The 23,740-nt window shown below is 42.6% G+C and overlaps 1 protein-coding gene across 20 annotated transcripts in view; it reads right to left on the bottom strand.

Annotated features, from left to right (window-relative positions):
• The window catches only part of RIMBP2 (RIMS binding protein 2), a 289,653-nt gene that overhangs the window by 57,893 nt on the left and 208,020 nt on the right, over positions 1-23,740 (bottom strand). For all 20 annotated transcript variants that reach the window (XM_075120006.1, XM_075120005.1, XM_075120007.1 and 17 more), the window contains 3 exons: positions 19,540-19,744; positions 10,867-11,018; positions 5,218-5,294 (listed from right to left, as the gene is read on the bottom strand). In XM_075120006.1, coding sequence (XP_074976107.1) covers positions 5,218-5,294; positions 10,867-11,018; positions 19,540-19,744 — 434 coding nt within the window. The remainder of the gene's footprint in view (positions 1-5,217; positions 5,295-10,866; positions 11,019-19,539; positions 19,745-23,740) is intronic.

Raw genomic sequence — 23,740 nt, 5'->3', positions numbered from 1 at the left:
CAAAAATCATATCCCCGCCCCCGCCCCCTTCCAGCCCTGCTCTGCTTTTGCAGCAGGAGGAGCTGAACTCAATCCTTGCAGATACCATGAATGTCTGTGTTTAGCACTATTGCTACCAACTCCTAAATAACCATCAATTTGTTAGGGTAGCCTTATTGCTCATGGAGAAAACAAGATGGTGCTGCAAAACAAAGCCTTTTAGAAGGAGAACTGTACACTGTAGCAGCAGAGCACAGCATAAATTCGTGTTTAAATGGGGAACATAACCACCATATCGGAGAATAGAATTTTACAACCCCCTCCCTCCAAGTTGCAGAGTGTGACAACTAAAGGGAAACAGAAAGCTTCTTGTCCGCTGTTTCGAAGTGCTGCCTTCCCATAAACAGCTTATTAACATTCATGGCAGCCTGATGGTGGAATGATTGCCCAGACAGTCTTAAGGGAACAAGGCAAAAATGAAAATCTGTTTAAAACAAATTCAAGCATTAAAACCAGAGTGAAAGCCTATATGCTGAAGGCTGTAGCCACAGCAATACAGTTATCCCCAGCCTAAAAAAGCTCAGTGTGTGTGTGTGTTCTCTTCAAAGAGGCAATTGCTCTCTGACATAACCCAAGAGTCAGTCCGAACAAACTGCTTTGGTGTGCATGTGTCTGTCTCTCTCTGTTTTGGGCATACACACATAGTTACTTTATGCTATTTATTGTTTATTTTCCACAAACCCTCATGCCAATATTTGTATTTAATGGCACCTTAGAGACTAACCAATTTATTTGAGCATAAGCTTTCGTGAGCTGCAGCTCACTTCATCGGATGCATACTGTGGAAAGTGTAGAAGATCTTATTATATACACACAAAAAGCATGAAAAAATACCTCCTCCCACCCCACTCTCCTGCTGGTAATAGCTTATCTAAAGTGATCACTCTCCTATATGCTATATCATATATGCTATATGCTCCTATACACATTGTAAAGAAAGTGATCACTTTAGATAAGCTATTACCAGCAGGAGAGTGGGGTGGGAGGAGGTATTTTTTCATGCTTTTTGTGTGTATATAATAAGATCTTCTACACTTTCCACAGTATGCATCCGATGAAGTGAGCTGCAGCTCACGAAAGCTTATGCTCAAATAAATTGGTTAGTCTCTAAGGTGCCACAAGTACTCCTTTTCTTTTTGCGGATACAGACTAACACGGCTGTTACTCTGAAACCTTTGTATTTAATGACTCTCACCTCATTAATGTTTAATGAAAACTCTGACCACCTATGGTGCTGCTCTGACGGGTTTGTGAGCCAATTTAAATGTAAAAGATTTCCTCTCTCTCTCACACTTCCTGGACAAATCCCTCTTATTTTGTAGCCAACATTGCCAATGCAATATAAACATTATTTGCACTTTGCTCACAGGAAAATGGCATAGGCTAAACAGCACATTTCCATGAGCACCACACTGACTCCTGGCTCTTGAAATGAAGACATTTTGAGGTGCTTGTAGCAAAATACAGACACGAGTTTACTTGCTCACTGAAATTGCATGGGAAGCATACACTGATTATACTTTCGCAGCTGTTAAGTTATTAAGTTTTGCTTTATTTAAGTTCACGGGTGTGTTTAATTACCTTGAAATAATCTCTGTGCACTGTAAATAAGCTGGAGTGCATCATTTAATGTATCAGTTTTTGAAAAATAGAATAATATTTGATCTATAATAAAAACGTCATCAATGAGAAGCAACTAACAGACACAGAAAGTTGTATAATAATAAGAATACTCCACACAGGATTTGAAATTCACCCCTGTGCAGAGAGGTCCACTAAAAAGGGTGGTGGGATTTAAGAGATGCATAGGCCATGTGCTGGACTTCCGCACCTTCCATCTGTGGATCAGGAAAGCATTTCACATGCATTGATGGAAGAGTCCTTTCAATCCCTCTCTGATGAGGTAGGCAAGTATCATCACCCACATTTATACATATAAGGAATGTGAGGGCCAAAGGGATTATGGGCCTGCCTAAAGTCAAACAGCGAGGAGGTGTCAGAACCATGATCAGGTTCTAGGTCTCCTGACTCCCAGTTCCTCTGCTCTAACCACAACACTGTGCTGCTTCTCTAGCACTTGGAGATGTTGTCAGGGGAGAGGGGGGTTGTTGGGTTTGGGTTTTTTTGGCATTTACAACAGATACAATTTTCTGGTTCATTCCTTTTCTCTTTTTAAAAAAATATTGTTGAAGTTGAACGTAAATGTTCTGGCTATGTTGAGCATGCCATGTTAGACTTGCTCCGATGTTACAAGCCAATGGAAAGTGCATTATTTTAAATCTAGCATAAATGGAAATTGCACTGTTACCTACAACAACAGGTTTGGGCTTGTTTTTTTTTTTAAAGCCTACGAAGAAAGCAATCTTCATCTGTTCTTTTTCTCCCGGCTCTTCAAGTATGACTGCAACCACTTAAAGTTGATATATAAGGCATTTAATCAATCAATTAATAATCTTTTAGTTTCATGCTGGTTTGTTTAGGAACTTTCTTCAGTTGGGTGAGCTTTATAGTACTTGTTGCAGAAATGAAATCATGTTCCTCTAGAGAAAATGAGTTTAATTTGAGCTCAGCATGGGCTCTGCCTTCCTCTGGGCTCTGAACTGTCTCCTCTAAACTCTGCAGTGCACTGAATATTACACTGTAATGGAACTGGAACTGGGACTGGCATGAATCCTCCTCTTTGTTAGCCAGGTTCATTCTGGGGAAATTTAGACTTAAATTGAGTATTAAAACATTTTGATTACTGAGATTTGCGGTATCAGGGAGTGGCACTCGCGATGGCATTCCGCGCCAAAAAATTTAAAATTCTGCACACAATATTTTAAAATTCTGCAAATTGTATTTGTCAATAAATAAATAAATGTGGAGGCTCCAGCGTGGCAGGGGGGAGCACAGGCCACTGACTGCACAGAGGTAGGAGATAACCCTGTATCCTCCTCCGCCGGACAGGGACTCGGAGGTGGAGTGGCACTTGACCCTGACACAGTGCAAGGACCAGGGCTGTCCCAGAAACATCCCGAGGCCCTGCCCCTCCATGCCAATCACACTAGATGTAGACAGGCAGGCTCAGCACAGCAGGATCCAGAATGGAGGGACTTAGTGTAGGCAGAACCAGATGTGGGGTGATGGGTGGGGCAATCTGGGTGGGGGTCCGGGTGCAAAGGCGATCTGGATGAACACGGGCTCATGGGGGGGGGGTTTCTGGGTGCAGACACAATGGGACTCTGCAGGGGGGTCTAGGTGAAGGTGGTGGGGCTCAGCACAGGGGATCTGGGTGTGAAGGGCTCAGCGGGGGGGTCCAGGTACTGGCTTAGTGGGGTGCAAGTCTGGGTACTGGCTTGGTGGAGAGTGTGGGTGAGGAGGGCTAGTCAGGGTGGTCCAGGCAGGGTGAGGTTTGTCGGAATGTGGGTTTGAGTCAAGGGGGTCAGTGTGGGGGCATTCTGGGTGCAGCGGTGAGATCCAGATGCAGGGATGTGGGGTTCAGTGGGGGGGGCCTAGGTGCAGGGGGGCTCCAGATGCAGAGGATGAGTGAGGCTTGTCAGGATGTGGGTTTGGGTTCAGGGGGGTCAGTGTGGGGGGTGTTGGGTGCAGGGGGTGAGGTTTGGTGGGGCAATCTGAGTATGAGGTGGGTCTGGATGCACAGGGGGTTGGGCAGATGGGGAGCAACTCCCCATATAGTGACCCCTCCCCACCATGGCTAAGGAGCAATGGCGGCAGGAAGCGGGGGAGGAGGGAGGTGCGACGCTTCCTGCAGCCTGAGGGGTTTCTGGGGGTGAGTCTCACCCAGCCCTGGCTGCCAGGCCCACCCCTTGGGATGGGGGGCGGGAGGGGGAAAGGGGGCAATTGCCCAAGGGCTCTTTTAAATCACCCCAGCAAGCCACAGGGCTCCTAGGCGATGTGACCCTCTGGCCCCTGTGCTTTAGGGGGCCCCGTGGGCCGGCATAGTCAGTCCCGGAAGTGATGGCATCCCCGGAAGTTGACACATTTGTCATTTCCGCATAGGGCCCCACTCGCCCATCCTTCCCAGCCCAGTTCCTTACAGAGGAAGAGGAAGTCCCATCCTTCCCAGCCCAGCCAGGACTAGGTGAGCCTGGTACAGGGTAGGAGACACTGGCTGGCGCATCTTCCTCCCCAGTGATTTACCACTCCATTGGCTGCTCCCAGTGCCTGAAACAACGCACCCATGTTGCTGGGGGTGGGGAGGGGCTGGTGCATGACTACTCTTGCGGCTTCCCTTTGCTTCCCTGTCAGAAAGTTATTTTTTGGGGGGAAGCAAAGAAATCTGCGGGGCAAATGAATTCTGCACACACGCAGGGGGACAGAATTCCCCCAGGAGTAACTGAGCGCCAGCAGGCTCAACACACCCAGATCAGACAGCAGACAAGCCACACTTTCACCAGAACTCCCATGCCATCTCGAGAGCCTGTGTGCAGGGTGACACTGCTCTCCTCAGGAAGGAAGGAAGCTGAAGCAGAGAAAGCACTTCTAAAAGATTAGGCTTGTGTCTCTATTGAAAACCTTTCTGTAATGGTCAGACACAGAGCCTGAATTAACGTAGAATGTTATCATTTACATTCTGAGACTACCCTTTACTGATCTGAAGCTATTTATACACTGAGAAAGACACTGATTAGCAGGATCCCTTCTGACAAATGTTGTTTGCTCTTCCCTGACCTCCATTTCCCAGGCCAGCTGGTCAGAAAATGACCTGGGTACAAACCTGACCCCCATCTGTCTATAGGCATGTACAACCCAAAAGGCAATGAAAAAAACTGCATGGTTCCACCGTGCAAGAGCATGGGTGTAGGATGCGGAAAGCCTGCACAAGAAAGCCTGCACTCTCTGTGAACCACACAGCTGTGCTTTGTATTTGCATAGGTGAGCTCCATCCACTTGGGGATGAATGTGGGAGGGGCCTTTGCGGATGCCAATTCACCAGCCAAACCCATTTGCATGGAGGGTGGGACACACCATTTGCCCAGGCTGTGGAAGTAGGGTGTGGTTAGGATCCCGTCTATTTCCCTGAACCCCACTGTGATTCGCCCCCTTTACTTAGGATCGTGTCTGAATAGGACTGGGGCCTGGACATTAATTACATCTGCAAAAAAAAAAAAAAAAAAAGTGAAAAAACCCCACAATTTTGGAATTATATTTTTTTCCCCCAGCTGTTTATGTTACCTATAACGGGCGATGCAAAGATGGACTTTCCCAGAATATCTTTGCTTTGAGGTATTGGAATTCCGTTCATTATCCATCTGTAAAAAAATAAAGACAATAGGATTTATACTGTTGCACCCACTGTTATCCTGAAGCTATCCTATATAAACTAGCCTGAGTACATGCAACACTCCATATGACATGAAACAGAGTCAGATATAGGCTTTCAGCAATTCATTTTTATTTAGAAATATGTAGACTAATAATTAATAGTAATTTATCCAAAGTGTGCTGTTTTATTTTAATTAAAACTTCAGCAAGTTAGTCCCAAGATGACTTATTGTAAATGATTCACCTAGCATTGTGTACAGTGTTAGTTGCCATTAAAATGTCAACATTTACACAGTTAGCTCATAATGGCATCCTATAGTTAGGATAGGAAATAAAAGTGGTACCTTAGATACCACTGACTTGTAACTGTAAGCAAACGTTGATTTTTTTAAATTGTGACCAGTATTAACTGAAGAATCACACCAAATAAAAATCTTCTAAACCAGTCCCCATCTGCTGAATTCCATCCGCTCCACTAACCCAGTGGAAAAACATATTAGCTCTGAATTCACCATGATGCTTAATTCAGCACAAAATAGCAAAGCCATAATTTTGACTCCATCATGAATTAATGAGTAGAAAACCTAGTGAATAAACTGTTTTGCTGAGTCAACATAAACAGGTCCCATGTATTTTGCATCTCCATCAGATACGTTCTTGAAATTCAGTGTACTGAAATAATAAAAACTCTGTCTCTCCTGCTTGATACTGGGCAGAGTTCATAAAGGAGGAACACATTTCTCACTGTTCCATTTTACGATTTGCTAGACACCTCTAGGAGAACTGAGATAGCAACTTCTCCTTAAAACAGAAGTACCAAGTTAGGCTGTGGAGTCAAGCAGGGAAGCTTTCAGAGGGCGGGATGGTAACCCTATAATCCAGGAGACAGACACGTACCAGACTGTGATTCGGAGTAACCCTCTTGTTCCTGCTGCCCCCTGGTTCCAGTTATGAAACAATTTGCTCCAGAAAAAATGCTGGTGCAAGTCACTTTCTTCTCTGCGCTGGGTTTGGGGCATGGGCTGCTCTCGTGATGGGCATAACCAAGACTCCGGACACGCCCCATGCTTGCTTGCCTGCCTACTTGTCGCCCACCACATGGGAATGGGAGTAGCAGTTGGCACTGGTGATGTGCGTAGCCTGTACAGTGGTGTATGGAGGCTCCTTATGTCCCCTGACTCCCTGTGTAGATGTGTGCAGCTTAATGATTACCCTAGAAGCAGAGCCAGAATTCTTACTAACAGTCATGGAAGTTGTGGGGATGTCTTTGTGGAATGGATTGAGCTCCCTTTTGATTACAACAAAAAATTACAACAGTCAGAAATTACAACAGCAAGTACCACTCTCAGATTTTATATTTCAAAGGCTGATTACCTTAAGGTGTCATTTATATACTTTTCTTCTCAGATACTGGATATGGTACCTTGGTCTGTAACTAAACTTCCGTGTGTATGTGAGAGGTATGCAGGGACCATACCCAAGGTGGGTACCATACCCAAGGTGGGTAGAAAGCTGGCTAGATTGTCGGGCTCAACGGGTAGTTATCAATGGCTCCATGTCTAGTTGGCAGCCGGTATCAAGTGGAGTGCCCCAAGGGTCGGTCCTGGGGCCGGTTTTGTTCAATATCTTCATAAATGATCTGGAGGATGGTGTGGATTGCACTCTCAGCAAATTTGCGGATGATACTAAACTGGGAGGAGTGGTAGATACGCTGGAGGGGAGGGATAGGATACAGAAGGACCTAGACAAATTGGAGGATTGGGCCAAAAGAAATCTGATGAGGTTCAATAAGGATAAGTGCAGGGTCCTGCACTTAGGACGGAAGAACCCAATGCACAGCTACAGACTAGGGACCGAATGGCTAGGCAGCAGTTCTGCGAAAAAGGACCTAGGGGTGACAGTGGACGAGAAGCTGGATATGAGTCAGCAGTGTGCCCTTGTTGCCAAGAAGGCCAATGGCATTTTGGGATGTATAAGTAGGGGCATAGCGAGCAGATCGAGGGACGTGATCGTTCCCCTCTATTCGACATTGGTGAGGCCTCATCTGGAGTACTGTGTCCAGTTTTGGGCCCCACACTTCAAGAAGGATGTGGATAAATTGGAGAGAGTCCAGCGAAGGGCAACAAAAATGATTAGGGGTCTGGAACACATGACTTATGAGGAGAGGCTGAGGGAGCTGGGATTGTTTAGCCTGCAGAAGAGAAGAATGAGGGGGGATTTGATAGCTGCTTTCAACTACCTGAAAGGGGGTTCCAAAGAGGATGGCTCTAGACTGTTCTCAATGGTATCAGATGACAGAACGAGGAGTAATGGTCTCAAGCTGCAGTGGGGGAGGTTTAGATTGGATATTAGGAAAAACTTTTTCACTAAGAGGGTGGTGAAACACTGGAATGCGTTACCTAGGGAGGTGGTAGAATCTCCTTCCTTAGAGGTTTTTAAGGTCAGGCTTGACAAAGCCCTGGCTGGGATGATTTAACTGGGAATTGGTCCTGCTTCGAGCAGGGGGTTGGACTAGATGACCTTCTGGGGTCCCTTCCAACCCTTATATTCTATGATTCTATGACCACATAATTACACTTAGAAAGGCCAACAATGAGCAATTCAGTAAAAACTGCTTGGCATTCTCAGTGAGAGAAAACTGAAAAATAATAGAAGAAGGGAACTAAATGTAACATGCACTTGTTCTGTTCTGTGCTGTTAGTTCTGCTTCCTTACATTTGGTTGCTATGCTGCCTTTTCTGGCTTCACTCTTCCTGATGCAGCCTATTCACCAAGCAGGGGCTGCTCACACCTCCCACTAATGGTATTAAGAGTTTATCTGTATGTGTTTCTTGGTCAACAGACCCTGAGATGTTTCAGAATAACAGCCGTGTTAGTCTGTATTCGCAAAAAGAAAAGGAGTACTTGTGGCACCTTAGAGACTAACCAATTTATTTGAGCATGAGCTTTCGTGAGCTACAGCTCACTTCATCGGATGCATACTGTGAAAACTGCAGAAGACATTATATACACACAGAGAATATGAAACAATACCTCCTCCCACCCCACTGTCCTGCTGGTAATAGCTTATCTAAAGTGATCATCAAGTTGGGCCATTTCCAGCACAAATCCAGGTTTTCTCACCCTCCACCCCCCCACACACATATTCACTCTCCTGCTGGTAATAGCCCATCCAAAGTGACAACTCTCTACACAATGTGCATGATAATCAAGTTGGGCCATTTCCTGCACAAATCCAGGTTCTCTCACCCCCTCGCCCCCCTCCAAAAAACACACACACAAACTCACTATCCTGAGTTTGTGCCATTTCCAGCACAAATTCAGGTTTTCTCATTCCCCCACCCCCATACACACACAAACTCACTCTCCTGCTGGTAATAGCTCATCCAAAGTGACCACTCTCCCTACAATGTGCATGGTAATCAAGGTGGGCCATGTCCAGCACAAATCCAGGCTTTCTCACCCCCCCCCCCCTTTTTTTTCCCAGGGACACACACACACACACACAAACTCACTCTCCTGCTGGCAATAGCTCATCCAAACTGACCACTCTCCAAGTTTAAATCCAAGTTTAACCAGAATGTCTGGGGGGGGGGGTGGTAGGAAAAAACAAGGGGAAATAGGCTACCTTGCATAATGACTTAGCCACTCCCAGTCTCTATTTAAGCCTAAATTAATAGTATCCAATTTGCAAATGAATTCCAATTCAGCAGTTTCTCGCTGGAGTCTGGATTTGAAGTTTTTTTGTTTTAAGATAGCGACCTTCATGTCTGTGATTGCGTGACCAGAGAGATTGAAGTGTTCTCCGACTGGTTTATGAATGTTATAATTCTTGACATCTGATTTGTGTCCATTTATTCTTTTACGTAGAGACTGTCCAGTTTGACCAATGTAAATGGCAGAGGGCCATTGCTGGCACATGATGGCATATATCACATTGGTGGATGTGCAGGTGAACGAGCTTCTGATAGTGTGGCTGATGTTATTAGGCCCTGTGATGGTGTCCCCTGAATAGATATGTGGGCACAGATGTGGCTATTGAATGGCATATTAGTAGAAGCTAGTAGGAATCTAATTCTTTTGTAGAATATCGTATATTACACTTGGATTTTTAAGATGTCCACAAGCACTTTGATGCAATCAACTTCCTGGGGTTCAGCTGCAAACCCTATGTTATAGCCATAGCATGTGAACACAATTTCACGCTATTTACTTTTAAAATGTTTGACAGAGGGAAAAATCAGGACTGTATCCAATAAAATATCATTACAACCCTCACTTTATTATAGTTCTGTTTGCCCTCATGGATCAGTGTTACAGAATTTAATGTAAAATAATAGCCTTTTTATAGATTTTTTAAAAAATCATCCCATATATGTTTTTAATAGATAATGAGATCCCACTGATAGAATTCTTTAGCCTGGTTAAGGACACCTACAGATAGGACCTTATTCTCTATTAAATCTGATTAGGATTTAAGAACATTTTTATAGAACCCTATAACATTTCTACAAGAGACTTTTGGGTTTCATCCTTATTCAAGTCTATAGGAGTTTTTTATGTTGGTGTTGAGACTGTGCACATGATGAGATGAAGGAAAAGGAGTCATAATCAAGTACACTGAAGAACTTGAATGGTGTTTCAGTGGATTTCCTGCTAGTCTTGGGATGTACAAAGATTAGCAATAATAAAATATTGTAAGATCTCTGCTGAATTTTTCAAAAACTGCAAATAAATGCATATATGGTGGGAAGCTGGATGGCTGAGGGGATTCTCCAGTTTATAGGCTCAAATTCAGCTAAGAATGGTACCCTAGAAACTGGTCCAGGTGGCAATATCATTCCAGTTACTAATGAGTGGATTTCCACATCATGAAAACCAAGCAAAGAACAGGTCAAAGAGAATGATCCACTTCTCACACCTAGAAGTGGCCTTTCTAGAAGAGCTGAGGCACATTGGCAGGGCATTGGGTGGAATAGTGCTCTTACAGGTGCATTATCTGTCCTGTGAATAGAGGATTTATGTCAATCTAGCACCACTAATGGGCACAAAAAAGATTGACAAAAATGTGATACATTTCACAAGGACTAAATAAACAAACTAAGCAAAAGACAAGAATGCAAGGCAGTCAGCAAAGATAAAAAAAGCATATAGCTGATTTTCATCCTACATATATATGAGGCTCACAATAGAACAGCAGTCTAGCTATAAAACACTGCTTAAACTATGCTGTCGAGGGCTGGGATTTTCAAAGACATCTAAGGGGCACTCAACACTCTCATTGAATGAGTGGGATTTGGGCACCTAACTTGCTGAGACTCCTTTGAAAATCGCAGGTCAGGTTTCCTAGGTTGGATTTTCAAACACCCTATGCGATTTAGATGCACAATAATCCCATTATTTGTGCTCCCAAATCACTTGGGTGCTTTTGAAAATCCCAATCCTTGACTCTTCAGAACTGCAGTCAAACACTGAGCTGCAGCACACCTGTCCCATTGAAGAAGGAAGGCTCTGGCCGATCAAACACATTCCCAATGTCATCAACTTAAAAAGACTCACGTCTGAATCAAATCTGCATCTTGGGCTGCCGGATCTTGATCTGGACAGAAAAGTAGGTTTGACGGACAACTGTTCCGGTTTGTCAACGGATATCTGCAGGGGTCGTATAAACTCCGAAATCACACAACGACTTCCAGAGGGGCTTTCGTTACCTACCCGTAAATAAAAACACAACAATTGGAACAAAGTGGCACCCTGGTTGGCAGTCACAGCAGAGGCATCATATGCTGAATGGGTCACAGCGTGTGAATGACCATCCGGCCCCTATTAATGGCTCTTCCAGAGAGGGGCTGACAAAGGGTAGCATGGAGCAAACATCCATTGCCACTTCCCATTCTGCACCTGTTCAGTGAACTAAAAGTTCCGAAAAACTTCTAATGGACAATTATAGGGAATGTGAAGACATTTTTAATTTCAAGATCAGAGCTAAGGAGCAAATAAACATGAACCACATCCCAATTTTTACCGACCAGCTGGAAAAGAGAAAAGGCTACCATAAGAGATGACTGTGTGTTCTAGTAGTTTCACACATGCTAAGATTATTTTTCATGTTGGCATGAAAAAAAACCAACAAGCCTGCTTGTAAATACTGTCTATTTATTGGCAATAATAATATTTAGCTTAGCACTTGCATTAAAAAGTTTTAACTAATTAATGTTCAATACCCTGTAGGGAGATAGGTACGCACTACTGGTCCGAATCCTTATTTACAATAAGGCACTTTTATGTCACCGTGCACGTGCAACTTCACTTAACCTAAGTGAAAATATATACGCAATTTCAGATCTCTTCACTGCCAGAGAACAACCAAGTCCTGCTATCTCCATGCTGCAGATCAGGTAACAATGTCAGGTAAGTGTCTTGCCCAATGCTACATGGTATATCAGTGTCAGAGCAGAATTAGAATTAGGGTTTCTTGTTCCACAGCCCATATTCTAAGGCACAAACACAATCATTAAACTGTCTAAAAAATGCAGGAGACACATTAAGGGAAAAAGGAGAAAATTCTGGAGACACTTTGAACATTTTTTTCCTGTTTGTAAAGATGATGCCAATAAAAGATAAAATACACCACGCTGTTAAAGGAATAAGAGACCTGATCCTGCAAGATGCTAAACAGCCTGAAGTATTCCCAGGATCAAGCCCTAAAGGCTTGTGAAATATGCTTTTAAAAAATGTGCTACCCAAGGCTGCAAGGGGGATTGGTAAACGTGGAATATAAAACGCTGGCCTATGTTTTCCTTCACCAGTCATACTACTCCTCTGGAACCACAAGAAAGAAAACCGGAAATAACAAGCTAGGGATAATTATATCTGAAACAGCAGCAGCTGCAGCAAAGCCACAGCAAACAATTTGGGCACTGCTGCCACAATCCGATTTCTCAGCCTTCCTCTCCTTTCTTTTTAATACAACTAGTCCATGCCCTTATTTTCAAGTCCTGGTCACGTGTGAGGTTGGCAGCTCCTCTCCAATTGTGCTAGGAGTTTGAAACGTGGTGTTTTGTTCTTGAAGTGCCTGCTTCCTCCGGTTACATGCCACTGAGAATCGTCCACTGTATCACAGAGGAGGATGAGCTCCAAAAAGACATTATCAGAGGGTTTTTCGGTATGTTCCTTGGTCCAACTTGATTCATTCGCTCTGCACCACTTTAATTTTACAGCACGTCCGCTTAAGCACCTTGATGGCAGGGAAATATACAAGGCCGAACAAAAGATTTATTGCAACCAGCCCTGGTTGCAGCAATCTCCATACTGGCAAAGGGCACATTTTTTATTTTTGGAATTTCTTTCATACTTTTAATAGAATAATGATCCCCTTTCAGAAACCTGTCACTAATTTGGCTCCTTCCATTCACTGTTAATGCGTTTGCCACACCAGACTGTCATTCTAAAGTCTACAAATAATTGCTCCAACTGCAACAATATATGAAAAGGAAACCAGTTCTGAGGCTCATGTCTATTGGATTTTCCTTGGTTTCGTTATATACACTACAGTGTGAGCTCTTCCTAGGCACCAGACACGAGGTGAGTGGAAAGTTCCTTCGACACCCTACCCCTTGCTGTGTACCCGATACAGGGGATTGGCCAGAATCTGAGCCTACATTAGATCAGACAGAACAACACAAAAGCAAGATCCTGGAACACTGTTCATGTCATGGGAATTGATGGGGAACTCAGGAAGGGATGTTGGAAGAAATACGCTTTAAGGAGGTATATGAAGGAGGAGAGAGGGTGCTCAGCAGGAGATAACAAGAAGCAGCATGATAGAAGGTCCAAGGCTGAGAGTGGAAACATGAGATAAAAGGCAAAAAGGATTGGGAAAAGCAGAGAGAGAGAGAGAGAGAGAGAGAGGGACGGACGGGGAGGTGGGAACAAGTGTCCAGATGAAGAGGGGAGCTAAATGATGGGGGCTGTGAAAGTCAAGACATGGTGCTTGACTTTGATGCAGTAGAGAACAGAGAGATGCAAATGCAGATGATGTGGTTGAAGCAGCAGAGGACTTTAGCAGCTACATTTTGGACAGATTGGAGAGGTGAGAAGCACGGAGGTAAGAGAAGAGGAAAGATCACAACAGTCAAGGCAAAAGATGATTGAGGCATGGAGAAGGAGTTTAGCCGTGAGGGACACAGGAAGGTAATGTGGGTTTTGGTAACAGAGAGGAAGAAGTGACAGGACTGAGCAAGAGACTGAATGTGGTGGGGGGAGAGAAGAGAAGAATCACTGCTCGATTTTAGAAAGAGGCAAATAGAAAGAAATTAAGTAACTTGCCTTGAACTCACTTCATTATACTGGATCAGGCATGCACCTGAGAGACAAGAGACCTGAGTTTTAATCCTGATTCTGACACTGATTTGGTGTGTGACCTTGGGCAAATCACTCCTACCCCTTCTGTGTCTCATTTGCCCCACCTGTAAATGCGGACAATGATGTTTTCCTACCTAGGTCAGTGCAAAGTGGCAGAGGGAGACACTTCAGCAGTACTTCCAACCATTCAAGAGGGATTTGGTTTCCAAATCTGATTTACTGCTTCCTGAAATGTCACTTCCCTCTCAATTCCCCCTTCGCATTCAGCTACATCTGCAAGATCCTTTCTCCCTCCCTCTAACAAGTCCTCCTGAGTGCCAGCAACTGTTAACTTCCTCTGCAAGAGTTTGTGAAATGACGACTGCTGCTCCTGAAGAAATCCCTCCTCTCTGCACTCTTAGCCCTACAGGGCGTCTTCCATCTCAGACTGTAATAAAAACAATTTCCTGAACCAGCTTAAATCCATCACTCTATTTCCACGGTACTGTACCATACTAGGTAAAAAGATGAGAACTATGGACTAGCTACAGTATAGATTGTTAGTTGTTAGCTATTCGGGACTTTGCACAATGTAAATCATTCTTTATTGTTGCTGCTGTTTAAGGTAATGATTACTTATTTTTAAATAAAGTGTCTTAATTTGTCCAAATTCCAGCAACCATGTAGAGTTTTATGTTTTTTTAGTTCAACAGAGATTTTATAAAAAGCTACCATAAGTGCAAACGACTTCATTAATAACAATCAACATCTTAGCAAAAAGGCAAATTGAAACTCATATGAAACATATTGTAAGCCTCTTGAACTCTCTTGCTCTTGGAGTTCTATAGAAGAAGCCAGCCCCTTTGGATTAAGTATACATAGATATAGTAACATAATGCTGCATCTGTAACTAAGACTAATTTTACAATCAGAATATGCCGGGATTGCAAGTTAAATTCTCTTCTCACTCTGGTGCAATGCCAGTGGCTTCACTTGGTTTGCACCACAATAAGTACCAGGAGCTTTTGGTCTTATATGGATGGATCTCCATTTATGAACTCATTGGAGACTAGGAATACATACATCCTTCCCCTCAGCCTAGTAGTCTGAAAAGTAATAATAATGATAAGGATTAATGATAGAATTCACTGGAGGACAACAATGCGTATATGTCTCCTGAAGGCGAGGGTATTGGCCTGGGATGTGGAAAATCCTGGTTGAAGTCACTGCTCTACCTGATTCTCTGCAGTTTTTCATATCAGATCAGCCCCGATCAGGGAGAGCAGAGACGTGATCCTGGGTCTTCCACATCCCAGGCCAGTGCCCTAGCCCCACAGCTTGAAATAATCTCCCTCCCCTGCTCTGCCTTATCCAAATACCCCTAACCCCTTCCTGAAAAAAATATGATGGAAAAAAGATACATCTCCACAGAACATTTCAGCAAAAGTGTTCCAAACAGCTCTAGTGAAAGGTTACGCAACACAAAGGACCTCTCCCAGGGGCTTCTCGTAGCAGAATGCATCATTCTGAATCCATGACTTGAGATCCTTTCTGAAGTGCAGACTGGTTTGAATGAATTTATATAATAACAGCAAATAGGCACGGAAAGGTGTGAAAACTGTAAGTGGTGACCACATTTTCAACAGCTGTTTCCTGTCAGGAAGCTTGTAAGTGTAATATTGGTATGATAGTATGCAATACATGGTGCTAAAACACAGGTAATAAGGATTCCAAGGAACATCAGTGTTTTGATAATATTAACTTTAGAGTGAAAAAGGGTCCCAACTTCCTGATAGTCTGGCTGTAGGTTATTTGACTCAACTGAATTTCCCTCTCCTCCTTCCTCCAGTCACTGTTTTCACTTAGGGCCAATTTTTTTTTCCGAGTCCACATTACAGTGGATGGAAGAGAGGGGTGTGGGGCAGGCAAAAGGGGTGTGGGCGGCATTAGGAAGCTTACTTATGACTTTCTGGTTCTAAGGGCTGTTCTAACCTGCACCAGCTCCCACTAGTTGGAGAATGCTGGAGTGCACCAGGCTCCAGCTACTCCTTTTGCTGGCCCCTATCTGCCCTTGTGCTCTGGGAAGAGAGGTGTAGGAGCCAGTCACCCCAGCTCTATCCCTGATGTGCCATCTGACAGGCACAAAAGGAGGGGAGTGGACCTTCACTCAGAACATCAAACCCTGTCTCTTCAGCTTGATTTGTCTTGCCAGCTGAACTGCTTTTTTTTTGTTGGATAAAAGAACCCGCATGCATGTATAAAGTTTCAAAATACATAGACCTTCTCACCAAGAGCTCTCGTATAGGCTGTTTGTAACCAAGGCATTATGAGTCATCCTACACCCATTGAAGTCAATGGGTTTTTTTCCTTGACATCAGTAGGAGTAGCACTGGACCCATAATACCTTAGTTACTAAACACAAAACTAAACTTTCCTGTTGCTGGAAGCCTCAGATACATCAGGCACATAACATTTTGTCATGGCTGGCAACTGACCAGTGGAGGAAGTTTCAAGAATGATCTTTCAAGGGAAAAGACAAGGAAATGCTGCCGATTCCTTCATTTAAAGGTCTCAGGACACAAAGCTGATCATACTTAAAGTGGCTGGTCATGAACCAATTACACCTTCTATTCTACTTACATTACTATTGACTGATCAATTACGGACTACACTGTATGTCTGGGGAAAGAACATTAAAACACCCCTGGTACCTGGCCTTGTTTCTGACATTTGCTCTGTTTTGAAAGCTGTCCTCGTGTTCTCTCCTACCCAGCAAACAATGAAAAAAATTCTGCCCCTAATTCTGAGAGCTTGATGAGAACACCACTATTATGGTGAACTGGCTGATTTCAGCAACTAAAAATACTGCCCGCTTGCTTAAGTATTATGGACCAAATCAATACTCAGCACAACTTATTGATAGCAATGGAGTACTGGTTCAAATTTAAGTCTCACAGTTGCTCACTTGAGTAGACCCATAGGTGAGTAGGATGTGAGTAAACTTTTGCAGGATAGGGCCTTTAATGACTGGAGAGAGAACCAGGCTATATTTTCAAAGCTTTCATTTGAAGACATGTTGTTCTTAGCTATTTCAATTAGTGATCAGCAAACTTCAAGAAGTTGGAAGAGTTTGACTTAGTTAGGCCCGAGGGTGACCAGATGTCCCAATTTCATTGGGACAGTCCCAATTTTTGGATCTTTTTCTTATATAGGCTCCTCTTGTCCTCTGTCCCAGTTTTTCACATTTGCTGTCTGGTCACCCACTGGGCCCCCAAAAGTTTAGGTGCTTATTGGAACATTTTGGGTCTATTTAAACAGATTTTTAAAGATTTTAACTGAACCTTGCATATCTGCCTAAGGGGATTCTGATGATTAATTAAGTCCCTTTAAAATTAATTGCTGCTTTGAAAATCCCACCCTTACCGTTACTATTTGACATTGAGGGCCTGATCCTGCAATCTTTATTACGACAAAGCTCCCATTGACTTCCCATTGACACCAGGAGATGGTATTCTGCGTTTTCCTTCTAATTCACCCAGTTTGGTAGGAATGCTCTAGACACACATAAGCCTATAAACTATTATGCAGCACAATGAGTGAGATTGCAAACACGTCTCTTCTGTGTTAAAGAAAAATCACAATGTCCCACCATCTCTAAAGAAACCACTGAAGTGAACTGAAAAAAGAAAGTCTTCTTGTTCCATTTGACTTGGCTTCACATCAAGTTTGTCAGCCTTCGATGAATACAGTTGCTCATCTGCAGTGGTAGGGAAATGATTTGTGAATCACAGTACTTTTCCCGACGATAAAAAATGGGTCCCCGCCCCCACACACCCTTTCTTAGAAACTCAGGAAGATGACATACAAAACCCAAATCTATTTTACTTTTCCAGCTTCTCTTCATATTTATTATAAAGCAATTGTTCAAGAATCCTCAAAGCCTGATAAGGCAATGAAAAATTATCTCACAGCAACACAACAGCTGTGAGCATTTTATTGTAATGTCAGTATCTCAGAGTGATGCCTGAAGAACATTACAGTTTGGGTGTTATCGATCCCCAAATATCAGCGCACCAATTGTCCAGAATTGATTTTCTTTTCTCCTCCTCCTTTTTAATTGGTTTATTCCCTTGCGTCATGGAAAATGCCTCCACTGACAGATCCTTTTTTCCTTTAAGGTATGTAGTTTTCCTTGTGACAAAATCCACCAAACTAAGTCAGGAGGTGTTTGGGGCCAGATCTTCTTCTGGTGTAAAGTGGTGTAGCTCCATTGACTTCAATGAGGCTATGCCGATTTACACCAGCTGATGATCCGACCTGTTAACTTAATTGCAGCCCATTCCAATTACTTAATTGGAAAGAAAGAAAGAAAGAAAGAAAGAAAGAAAGAAAGAAAGAAAGTCCATGATAGAGAACAAATGTCACTGATTATGCATTTTTTTCATTATTATTTGCATTGCCATAGTACCTAGAGGTCCCATCCAAAGACCAGGGTTCTCTTGTGCTAGACATTGTATACATAATCACTGCACTTTTCAGCACTGACAGTCAGGCAGCTGGGTGGAAACTACATTATGGGTCCCTTCCAAGTATCCTCAGATAACCTCCTGACCAATGATACTGCCTGAGTCTTTGAAAATTGTTTATGCATAAGAGGCAGTGAGCAAACTCAACTAGTCACAAGGAGTCGTCCCCTTTGGCAAAAAGAAAAGTCACCTGGCAAAAGCTCAACACGCCTCTTTGGGAGACACACAATGAAGGGAACAAAGTAAAATTGAGACAATGATATGGACCATCCTTATGAAGCATTTCGAGATATACGCAGAAAACCACTGTATAAAAGCGAGGTGATTATTATTGTTATGGTAAGTAAGGCATGATGAGAATGAAGCATATTTAAACATACCTTCCTTATTTTTAAATTAAATTCATTCATTTAAAACCTTGTTTTTACCTTCTTTTTAAATTAAAATAAAGGGGCATTTTCAGCCAAGTTTCACTGTGGCTAAAATGGCACTTTCACCCATCATCACTACACTGACCACATCCTGTTAAATATAATCAACATTCTAGGGAAAAGTAAAAACCCAACAGATGTTATTTGCATGGAGGGCTTCTCAAAAGTATTCCATCCAAACTTTTTGGATGGAAAACTGAGTTTTCATCAAAACTAACATTTTTTGTGGAAATGGTCTGCTTTCCTCATTTTTATGTATTTATTTATTTATTTTTCATCAGGTTTGTGGTTTTTTTCACAAGTCAAAATTTTCTGCTGAAAGTTTTGACTAAAAAGAAAATATTTTCTTTTTTGTTGAAATTTTCCACAGAACACCTTCATTTTTCAATCCACTCTACCTACAGATTCCTTTCACAGAAGGAAAGAGAGGGGAAAAAAAAGCAAATGTAACTGACGCTAAGTCAGAGTGAGTCTCTGCCCCCCTACAGTCTACTGCTATCTCCAAGCTACCGAGACAGCCCCTTTAACCCAAGGACCTTCTATATCCAGAGGTCCTGTGATCAGTTCCCACAGACAATCCACCCAGGGGATCGTCACACAAGTGGTGACCTATACTGGGATACGAACTGCTCTTGATCTCTGACACTCCAGACAAGCTTCCCAAAGGGTGTTTTTTCACAAATAATGAGGAATGATCGTTAGGTCAAATTTTACTCTCAATTACATTAAATCTCAGTAAATCCATTGTAACTCCAATGAAGTCAGAGAGCTACTCAGAAATGGCCCCAGGGTATACAACTGAATCAGGGCCAAATTCTGCTCTCTCTCACACACAGGCAAATCCCATTGCCATCAATGGGATTTGTTTATATGAGGGTTTAATTTGACTCCTAATGCAGCAAATTCCTTCAAATAAAAGTATCAGCTCTTACCTTTGCCTATGGAGGTGGCTATTCCGTTCATTAACTGGGACAGAGATTTACTAGGGGAGCCAAGGACATCTGGGGATGCCACTGAGTTACTGCTCAAGAGATCAATCTTTCCAGCTTGCTGCCGAAACTTCTCCAGTTCCTTGGAGAGGAGGTTAAACTGTTCACTCTGTGTCCGACATTTCTCCTCTAGCTCTCGTACCTTGGCCTGCACAACCAAGACATAAGAGATGCATCTGAATGGGATCACAGAGAGCTTTGGTCAGATAAGATTGTCAGAGAGTATCAAGAAGCAGGGATGGGCAAACTAGTTTGGATCACCCTTTTCCTGCTCCTAAACGTTTTCCCATATTTAGAATCACACTCTTTGGGAGTCGATAATATGCAGGTAAATATTTTTTTCACCACCAATTTCCAAGCAAGAGAAAGCTTGTTCTCATAGTGTTTTCAGTTAGGACTGCGAGTGGCACTGCTAGTAAATTTGCAAGATAAAGCCTTGTTTTATGAAAATTTTCAGCCCAAATATTCCTGATTCAGAAAAGCAGCCCAGTTTCTCAATGATTCTCCAAACCAACCCCAAAACCCAGATCTCTTTTTCAGGTTTGCCCATCCTTAGCCATTAAATCACAGCATCCTTAATTGCTATACTAATGTTTATAGAAAAGCAGTGGTGGTTCATGCAGAATGTTGGTCTATCTGTTGGCTGAATTCTATTTCAAAATTAATGTACACAACTAGATGTGCCAAACTGTCCAGAAGTAATCCAGACACCAGCCAACAGGGTATTACTCATAAGCTTGAGTGTAACAAACATTTGGTCACTGGCAGGCTTTGCCTTTTTGTCTTAATTCTGAGGCATCAAGCTGTGACACAGCAGAAATTATGTGGAAATTTTGTAACAATCTGATGCATTATTTCCTAATCTGATGTTTTATCACATACCAACATTCTTTTCATCCCGTTTATCCTCCTTCCCCTCCATAGCCCTAGTAAAACAGCTGTGTGAAGGAGTGTAAACTGGCTATGAATTAGATCCATTTTCCCCCATTGAATTGTTGCTACTGGAACTTTTTTTGGGGGGGGAAGAGCAGAATTTTTCACGTGGTGAATGGGAAAGACAGCTGAATGGCTACAATTTTTCTACATAAAAACCATAGCTGTATTACATCCAGATGCCTCACTGTGGGCACCAAACAATTATATGACTCATGGTAAGGCTAATGATGGAATTCATTCCAAGGCTCTCCTGATGATGTGCCTCAAGTAATTTAAAATGTTCAATAGTTTCACCCACATGCCCCCTGGAAGAACACATGCATTACAATGTCCCAGTTTCCTGATATAGAATGGAGTATTATTTTCTCGTTAATAAAATACTTCTAAAAATACAAGCAAATCCGAACATATAATTAATCTCTTCAAATTCATCAAATGCAAATTGGTTTAATCTTGCTATAGAAATATGAACACATTTGGCCGATGTGAGTATTCTGAATGGAGTAAGAGATAATTGGAAAAGACAGAGACAGCGTGAAGAGTTCTAAACAAAGTCGAAACGCTTTTGCCTTTTATTCTTCCACTGTTGGCTTAGGGTACCCACATATGAGCCTTTTCTATTTGTCACTTTGCCACTTATTAGCAATTAGTTGAAAACTGGCAATAGGGCTTCTGCGTGCAATTTGAAAAGAAAATTAAATAGGCAACAGCAGTAAAAGGATTTAGGTTTCTAGAATCCTAGTCTTTCCAATGGAGAACTTTGGGACTAGTTATCAACTCTTGTGTGCAAGAAATACCCTGAAGCTTTCCAGTATACAACCCAAGCATTCAAAAAGCATGAGTCAGTCCCTGAAAAAATCATAAGATTGAAAAATAAATAAACAAACATGGGGTTCTTTTTATTTGCCTTTTGGGCTTTGAGTCATTAGCGTTCACAATTTGAACTTTTCTCGGCAACCTGGAGGGCTAGAAGCTTTTTTTATTTTTTAAATGGAAGAAAAGATTCTGATATGATCACAGAGCTGATGCTTTAAGGAGAAAAAGTACCATGAAACTTGCAATAAAACTGAGAGCTGGCAACCCTGCATGTGCTTGTTTTCTAACACTAGACAACTGGTTGCTTGACTATTAATAGCTAAAAATGAAATTCAGATCTGTGCAAGGACTCAGCCCAAGGCCTATACACCACTTAAGTCCCATTTAAGACCTATTATGAGGACTTTAGCGAGATTTAAATGCTGCGCAGACCTTCTGCACAGGGGTGAATTTCACCCCACTAAAATAATGTCTACAGAAATCAAAACAGACCTTCAGAAAATTACACAAATACATCTTGCTGGCATTGATAATCTCTGACTCATAACTTAAACACAGCTAAATAACTGACACAGTCTTTTCATTCATGTCACCATCTTTAATATTATATGTCATATTTTAAACAGGACTTAAATTTATTAGCAGATTTATGTAAAAACGACTGTTTTTGGCATACACCAAAAATGGCTTTAAACATCACACTGGTAATCTGCTAACAAATACAAATATGGATTCAGATTACATTCTAACATAAAATACTCCTGTAAATATTTGAAGTTATTTACCGGTTTCTGATGTATGTTGAAAAGCTCTGTAGATTTCATTTATAATGATCTGATTTTAAGTTAATGCTCTTGCCTTCCAAATCTAAATAAAATGGCTCAGAAGAGGCTGCTAAATGGCAAAGGTCACTGAGTTCTTACTGAAATTAAAGTATCAGCTACAATTGTTTGAAAAGATGCATGGGAAATCTGCAAGTCAGGAATGTTTCTGGTGGTACTAAACAAACACAGTAATGTGATAAAATAGCACTGAAAATACACAGAAATAGTTGCATTATTATAACTCTGCCTTTTGCTAACAGAAACCACATGCTAACCTCCCTGAAAAAAATGTAACAGTCTTCCCCCCAAAACCACAATCAGCATATACTCTCTCCTACTTCAACTCTGCTGCTCACTTCCCATTTCCAGATCATTCAGGCAATATTGGCAACCACGTTCCAACATCACATGGCATCTGCCAACATCCTAGATGCTCCCCAATTGTACTTCACTTGGCCATACAGCAAAACATGGAGACAGCCCTAGTGGCACTAAAAGAGGACATCCTTATGGCCAAGGAAGGAGGCCGCATCTAGAAGCTCATACTACTTGACCTCTAAGCAATTTACAATGCAGTCACTCACATTCTTCTGTTGGCCTTTCTGCATGACAAGGCTAGAATAGAAGGCCTAGCATTGGTACAGTCATTCCTCTCCAACAGGACTAAAAATACAGCAATAGGCAAGTGCTCTGCTCCCTCAATTGCCTTAGCTTATGGAGACCCTTTGGGAGCTACTTTGTCCCTGCCCTCTTAAATATCGAAATGAGACTCCCTGGAAGATGTGATAAGACGCCATAGACTGAGCTGCCAACAATACATTGAGAACACCCAGCTGCAATCAACACCATCATGAAGATGTCACCATACCTAGAGGAGAGCAGCTCCCGGTTGAAGAGTAGTTGGCTCACACACAATCTGGGCAAAACTGAAGAAACTCTTTGAAGAACTAGCCAGGGTCCATATGTCCCCTGTCTCCTGTTCTTCAAATTGGTGAGAACCCTGACTAGGGTGACCAGACAGCAAGTGTGAAAAATCGGGATAGGGGGTGGCAGTAATAGGAGCCTATATAAGAAAAAGCCCGAAATATCAGGACTGTCCCTATAAAATCAGGACATCTGGTCACCCTAACCCTGACAGTCCTGTTCAAAACAGCAATTAGCTTAGAAGACCAGTTGGCATCAGTGATATTGAAAACTGCCTCACCAAGAAGCTTCACCTCTTACTGCCAGATGGGGACTGTGACTCACTGTCTCTGGATCTCAAGGTAGCATCAATGTCGAGATTCCAGCTTGTGCATAACGTGATTCTCACCTTATCCCTATGCACCGATCCTTCCACTCGCTCCTAATCTGCTGCTGTTGATAGTTCCAGGCTTTCGTCCTGATCATCAGAGCCATCAACAGGTCGGGACTCAGCTACATCAACGACTACGTTTCCATCCACCACTCACCAAGACAGCTGTGCTCCTCTGGGACAATACAGTTCACAACACCATGGGGCAGCCACAGACAATTAGTTCTACAATGAGGGGGATTGGCTGTGGAATGAGCTGCCATACACCAGAGTC

This window comes from Caretta caretta, chromosome 15 (genome assembly GCF_965140235.1).
Source record: "Caretta caretta isolate rCarCar2 chromosome 15, rCarCar1.hap1, whole genome shotgun sequence".
Classification (NCBI taxonomy): Eukaryota; Metazoa; Chordata; order Testudines; family Cheloniidae; genus Caretta; species Caretta caretta.
The sequence above is the reverse complement of the archived record's forward strand: the minus strand, read 5'-3'. Positions and strand labels throughout refer to the sequence as shown.